Source organism: Amphimedon queenslandica, unplaced genomic scaffold (genome assembly GCF_000090795.2).
Source record: "Amphimedon queenslandica unplaced genomic scaffold, v1.1 AMPQUscaffold_12771, whole genome shotgun sequence".
NCBI classification, from domain to species: Eukaryota; Metazoa; Porifera; class Demospongiae; order Haplosclerida; family Niphatidae; genus Amphimedon; species Amphimedon queenslandica.
In genome coordinates, this window is record NW_003546993.1 from 28,415 (window position 1) to 35,784 (window position 7,370).

Sequence of the window (7,370 nt, forward strand, 5' to 3'; positions counted from 1 at the left end):
CTCCCTCCCTCCCTCCCCCCTTCCTCCCTCCTTCTGTCCCCCTCCCTCCCTCCCCCTCTCTCCCTCCCCCTCCCTCCCTCCCTCCCCCCTCCCTCCCCCTCTCTTTCTCCCTCTCTCCCCCTCTCTCTCTCCCTCTCTCCTATAGCTAAATTATTTGAGTTACTGATGAAGATAGTTGTTGATGAGTCACCAGCTGCTGCCTCCAAACTCTCTGCTGTTGCTTCTTCTTGTCTCGTAAGTTTAGTGGTTGCTCTTGGACAGACTAGCAAGATCCTGTCAGCCATTGCTGCTCTACTGATAGGACCTAATGATTATAATGGACACTATTTAAAAGTAAGAAGATCTTAATGAAAGACCAATGAACTACATGTACATGTATTGTGGATCAATTGTGAGTATAAGGATACTGTGATGTTAATCCTTTTTGATTGAAATGAATTTTTGATCTGAAATGAATAGCGAAACAATCCCGATTCAGTGAAGTGGATTTGTATAAACTGAGCCTAAATTCTCTGTACATGAACGGACATTGTACCAACGAAACTATGATTATAATTAGTGATCAATGTTAATCTCTCTCTCTCTCTCTCTCTCTCTCTCTTTCTCTCTCCCCCCTCCCCTCCTCAGGTACCAGACATATTAAGGTCATTACAAGTATCAGTAAAAGCGGTTCTTATAGGTTCCCCTTACGATACTGACTGGTTTGATCAAGGGATACAAACTAAGAGTCTTGTTGATAAATGGCCACTACCAGGACTGGACCATAAGCCACCCTCTTCATCTCTTGTTGGTTCTATTGCTACCGACTCCAAGTATTTATATGTTCACGGTAGCTTTGGGCTGATGAAGATTGGATCTGGTTACGGTAATACTATAAAGGTAGGTACAATTTGTTCATACATGTACATGTACATGTATGGACTTACACATATTATTGTGTTAAATGTATCATTAAACTATTATGTATTAAACTACATGTATTATTATTATTATTATTATTATTATTATTAAAGAACTTTACAGTATAGTAATATTACAATTAATATTAATTTAAAGTATAGTAACGTTACAGAAATAGTAATAAATGTAGAGAATGAGAAAGATTAAAGTATACTGAGTTAAGATTAGAAACAGGATCTGATCCCCAGTATAAAACAATTAAACAAACAACTTTAATATTTTTTCCTGTTTTTAGGGTCGTCTTTCTGAGTCCGTGAGTGAGTTTCATAACGATGAAGCCGGAAGACTGCTCTTTGCATCTGTAAGGAGATAAATGGGATGTACATGTACACGAAGAAACATGGGGCTACATGTACATGTACAAGATTAATGTTTATTTTTATTGTTTTAAGTAATAACAATAATAATTATAACAAGATTTATACATTTACATGTAATATTTATCTTGTGTGTGTGTTTTTCCAAATGTAATAATGATAATGGGAAATAAAAACTAGAAAAAAAGCATTTACAACTAACAATAAGTGCAATGAATGCTGGAAGAGAGAAAAGTATTAACACAAAGATATGTACATGTACATGTACAGTAGATGTGGATATTGTAATCTTTTTTTCCTTCTCCTCCCTCTCCCCCTCTCTCTTTCTCTCTCTCTTCCACAGGGTAAATTATATTTTGCTCCAATTGGTAAGAGTCTTGTGATAATGATTGACCCTGACACACTCAAGGTACAAGAAACAATGGAACTAGATGGTAAGTATACATGTACATGTACATATACTGCAAGGTGCCTTTTTTCGAGGGCTATGCAATATACCAGACATGGGGTCAAGCACTATGAAATGTACTTAAACACAAGCAAAAGCACTGAAATGTGTTAGAAGTACCAGCACAAGCACAATCCCTAGCTTTAACATAAGTGCTTAAGTACAAGAACAAGCATTCTCCAGAGTGCTTAAGTGCATTAATAAGTACTAGATATTGTCTAAGTGTAACAATAAAGGAAAATAGTTGTTCATTGTACATCTTCATTGTTTTACTTTTATGATGAGTATAAACACACCACATGAGACATATATGTATATGTACTTCTTTTTTAATGTTTAAATTTCCTCTCTCTGTCTCTCCCTAATGATTAGTTGATGCTGTTGGCCCTCATTGTTTATTTACTGATGGAACTGACCTTAAACAGATAGCAGCTAAGAAAGAAGTAATAATAATAATAACAATAATAATAATAATAATGTTAATAAAATGTAATACTTTAAACTTTATTCAGGCATGTATTGTATATACTACATATACATGTATACATCTAGTGCTTCCATTAATACTACAGTACATAAATAATTATGGCATTAGTTATAGTTATAACTGACTCCTCCTCTTTTAATAACTAGGGTGGTTTCTCTCTCCGTAAATTGACCACTATATGTTCACCGATACCAATAGTTGAGGAGAGACCATTACAGCTATCACAGAAGAGCATCATTGTACTGGGCAGAGCAAAATATGACAATCAAGGGAGCTTACATACACTGTGTAAGGGAGAGGGGGAGGGAGGGAGGGAGGGAGGGAGGGTGGGAGAGGGGGAGAGAGAGAGAGGGGGGGGAGAGAGAGGGAGGACATGTTGAAGGTCGAATAATTTTTGTAATATTTTCATTGTTTTTTTGTTAATATATAGATCAAAACAATCTACAAGAAGTGAGCAAACTCTCAGCTGCTAGGAACACAATAATGATATCAACAACAACTGGGAAAGTAAGAGAATGAGAGAGGGAGAGAATTGGAGCTAAGGAAGGGATCATTTAAATATTTTTATGTAGTACCTTTTAAATTACTAGTGCCTAAAATTTAATCATTTTTACTATCATCATCATTGTTAGATCTAGAAATGGTAGGACTAGTTTAACAAAAATAAGAGACCTAGACTAAGTACATGTACATGCATGTGCGTATGTATATGAGATACCAAAAACTGTTAAATGGGAGATTTCAGAGGACCTAATGTACATGTAGATCAAAATGTATGAGTCAAAAGTCTCTTAAACTCCCTCTAGATCTAACAGTGATTATTATTTATACACATGCATGTACATGTAGACGTCATATAGCCATACAATTTTTTAATTACATGTACATGTGCATGTTTGTTTAAATGTGTAATTTTAATTTAACCTTTATTATTATTATACTTATTATTTCTAGTTGTATTATCAAGGCTCTGGTGTTGTAGTAGGTGTGACTGGTAAAGACACTCCCAAGGGCCAATGGACTGAAGTTGAATTGCCTGATGCTAAGATGAAGATAGAGAGTATTGCTGTGGATAATACTGGGAGCTTCTGTGTCCTGGTCACTGATAAAGGAGTGGTCTACTTTGGAGGAGTGAACAGGAAGGGAGAGGCAGGGGAGAATGGTATGTACATATAGTTATGTACATGTACATGTACCATAGTTCTGAGTGCCTATGGTGGTGGGGGGTGGTCGGGACAACCACCTCAACAAATGAACCAACCAGTTCATCACTTAGACCAACCATCCAGTTAATACTAATAACCATACATAAAGCATGATATTGTAGTCTACTAGTATGCTGTACATGAATTTAAAAGGAACACCAACCACCTCTAATTTTATTTTAGGCAGAACCCTGATGTACTATGAATTAAGCTATTGAAAATGTATTAAAGTTGGAGAATTCTTACATGTATTAATGCATGTACTGTAGTATGGGGCAATTTTTTGAGCAACTTTAAAGTTCACAAAAAATCCAAACTTGATTGGAATTATTTCTCTCTCTTTTTCTCTCTCTTTAGCTCCAGTTGGTCGCCAGCAGCCTAAACCAGTTAAATTAAAGAAGTTCAGTAAACTAAAGGACCAGGAGATAACTAGCTGTGCCTGTGGCCCACACACAACAGCATTCATTGGTAAGGACGGGAAACTCTTCATGTTTGGAGCTTTGGAAGATGACCTTGTGGACAAAACTACCGGTAATAGTCACATCACACATGTACATGTTACATATATGTATGTACATGTACATGTACGTGTACATGTACACAAACATGTACATGCATTGTGTGTATGTGGAATGTGGATATTAATAAGACTTTTATTAATTTTAGGTTTTAATGTGCTATTTTATACTGCATGTACATGTACATTTACACGTACATCTACATGTACACATGTTCTTAGGATTGTAACCACATTATTATTTTTTTTACTGTAAACCCGAATAATTTAACAACCTTTATGTTTAATGTTTTTGCAAAATGGTGGGTATATTAATTTTAATGATTTTTGCAACTAAGGTTAACTAAATGCACAATGACAATCATATTTACGTCCATTAACTATAGGCCAATGTTAAAAATACATGTAGTTAATATTGATGGTATTACTATATGTCCTTAGGATTGTAACCACAATATTATTATTATTATCATTATTATTATCATTTACTGTAAACCCAAATAATTTAACGACCTATATGTACATGAATATGTTTAACTTTTTTGTAATTATGGTGGGTATATTAACGTCTATTAATTTTAACGATTTTTACCGCTAAGGTAACCAATTACACATTTTTTTACACATTGACAGTCATATTTACGTCCATTAACTTGAACGAAATTATATGCCAAAGGTTAAAATATTTAAAATTTATGGGTAGTACATACTATTAATGGATTTAAAGTACTTCATTTTATCCTCCCTCTCCTCCACTAGGTGTTGTTACTAGTATGTTAGGAGTCCCTGCCAGTCAGATTGCTCTTGGTAGATCACACACTATCATACTTACCCAGCTAGGGACCATCTATTCATTTGGCAGTAACCAGTACGGCCAGTGTGGGAGGAACTACATACCACCCAGTGAAGGTAGTTACAATTAGCACATGTACAGTACATGTATAATTTATATTTTTACATGTATGTGCATGTATATACAATATTTCTTTCAATTTTATACTACATGTACATGTATGTACAGTTAGTAATTTTTGTGGGCCCAAATTTTTACCCTTGCCACGCGTAGACGTATAGGCAAGGGTATATTTATAAATAGCCATTAAAAATATTTTTGTGTATTTTTTAAATGCACCTTGTCCTGCTGTAGCTTAATAGATTTTCTCAAAATTTGTAAAAATTATCTGAAATTTGTTGCCATAGCTATAATGGTAATTGAATATGGCTTGAAAAATGGCTACACCCATTGCCATTTCACGATGGGATCTAGATCACTTTCCTACTTGTCACTAACAAATGAAGAAATCTTTGTAATGAGGACAATTACTTTGAACCAAATGGTGTTCAGAATCAACAAAAAATTACATGCATGCACACTCTTCATTACATGTATTGTTTGTCTTGGTTTGTTAAAAAGTCACAAACTGTTTTCACTTCTCCTCCAGTGATGCGATACTGAGCTCTTGCTTGTATCTCTGTACCACTGAAATCCATGAATACGTCAAATTCTCTCTCATTATTGGGTAGATTATTAGGATTAGGAACATCAAGTATTAGCTGGCCGATCTTACGTACTGTTAGTTTACCTTGTTTATCTCTGACATACTGAACTCCATCATCTCCTGTACAGTATATAGGAATGCAAGTTTGTGTTTTTTTTTGAGAAGCAGGGAAAAGTGTAGTTTTATACACTTCATCATTTAGTACTTCTCCTTTGAGCACAAATACCTCAAAGACATCTTTACACCATTGTTCACCATCTCCTTCATCTAGATACTTGTAATGCTCATCATGTATTGATGGGTCAAATACAGGAACACATACTATCCCATAGGTAGCATCAGCAACACGTGATTGGATTATGTTAGGATCTTTCCTCCACATTACTGCTCCTGATACAACAGCAAGATCTGGTTGTATAGGACACACTATATTATCATAAAGCTTGCCACGATGCTCAGCAATAGCTTCTTCTATCTTTTGACTAACAAACTTACACCCTCCAAACCCTCCTACCAGATAAACTGTATCAATATGATCTGTTAGCTCATCAAACGCTGCCCTCACACACTCTATTATCTTATCAACTGTGGATTTGAATATCTTTTCTTCTAGTAGGTCATATCCTATGCTTAAAATATCATCTTTTGGATCATAGCACATGTTTGGTTTGCTTGCTTTGTGGAGCTTATCACTACTATAATGCCTGGTGAAAGGTCGTGGTAGTGTTAATCTTATTTCACTAAAGCCCTCGATTGCATTTCCAAATCTCTTTTTTCGCTCTTCGAATTCTTCATAGAAAAGCTTATTTAGCGTAGCTCTGGCACTGATGGGGTCGGATTCTTTAAAAGATTGGAAGCCTCCATCATCTACTGCTTCTTCCAGTAACATTGACAATGCTTCATTGATGGTTGTTCCTCCCCAGGTGTTACCCATTGGTGGTAGTAGGACACTAATTCTCCCATTACTCTTGTCATGTACAGTAATATCAACTGTACCTCCTCCTATATCAACTACCATGTATCTCTGTGGAGGGGACCCTGATACTTCTGACTGATGCTGTGCAGCTATAGCAGCTACTTCTGGTTCTAGAGCTAATGATAGCTTCTCAGGATTAACCTCCTCTGGACGTAGTAAAGGAGAACCAACTGGAGTAAACCCTGTTATACCAGGAGCATCAGAATTCAAACCAGCCTACATTATCATGAAAAATTAATTTACTCATAACAGTTTACTTAATTTACTTAACAGTTAAACATACTCATTATATAGGCGGTAGCCTATATTTAGGATTGAGGTTGATTTTTCAAGATGGCGGCCGTTTTTATGATTTTCAAACACTCATAACTCTTTTATCTTACGTTGCACAGCCTTATAAATGGCTTAAATGAGCTCTCCTTCACTGAGCGATTCTCCAGGTACCTTTAGAGTGGACTGTAATGTAGCAGGAGCATTTCTGGAGAATAGGCCCAAATTCAAACTTCTGCAAAATTCTTCAGACTTTTTCTTCTTTCATCTTCTTCTATCAACACGGATATCTTTTAAGCCAGAGAACGGCTCGAGTTGGCTTTTACATCATTCCTTTGAGCTTGGGTCAAGGACTGGACATGTGGCTTCAAAAAGAAGCAAGGACAGAGAACAATGGAAGACAAATTCCAGCTGCAGCATCGCGTGGGTTTGTGGTTTGACGCCATTTTAATTTATGCACACGTGATTAGCATGAATATGATTAATTTAACCACATAATCATAACAGAAAGTAATTTTATTAATTTAAGAAAAAAGAATGGAAACAAGTAAATAAAAACATTAAAAATAGAAAAGTAGTAGGATTAAATTGTAAAAAAGTAAAGAAACAAGAGGGTACTTGCAAAGTGGTGTGATAACAAATCCTACACCACTGCATGAAAGACATGGCTTCATAGTTATCATGTAGTAGT

At 35.7% G+C, this 7,370-nt stretch overlaps 1 protein-coding gene across 1 annotated transcript in view; it reads left to right on the plus strand.

The window, feature by feature from the left end:
* Positions 1–145: 145 nt before the first annotated feature.
* Positions 146–7,370, plus strand: part of LOC100641984 (E3 ubiquitin-protein ligase MYCBP2-like) — a gene marked incomplete at its 3' end in the record, with an annotated part of 8,983 nt that continues 1,758 nt past the window's right edge. The window contains exons 1-10 of the mRNA XM_011408837.2: positions 146–333; positions 628–879; positions 1,196–1,261; positions 1,621–1,711; positions 2,098–2,168; positions 2,359–2,500; positions 2,643–2,719; positions 3,167–3,374; positions 3,775–3,948; positions 4,694–4,843. Of these exons, the coding sequence (XP_011407139.1) occupies positions 166–333; positions 628–879; positions 1,196–1,261; positions 1,621–1,711; positions 2,098–2,168; positions 2,359–2,500; positions 2,643–2,719; positions 3,167–3,374; positions 3,775–3,948; positions 4,694–4,843 (1,399 nt within the window). The remainder of the gene's footprint in view (positions 334–627; positions 880–1,195; positions 1,262–1,620; positions 1,712–2,097; positions 2,169–2,358; positions 2,501–2,642; positions 2,720–3,166; positions 3,375–3,774; positions 3,949–4,693; positions 4,844–7,370) is intronic.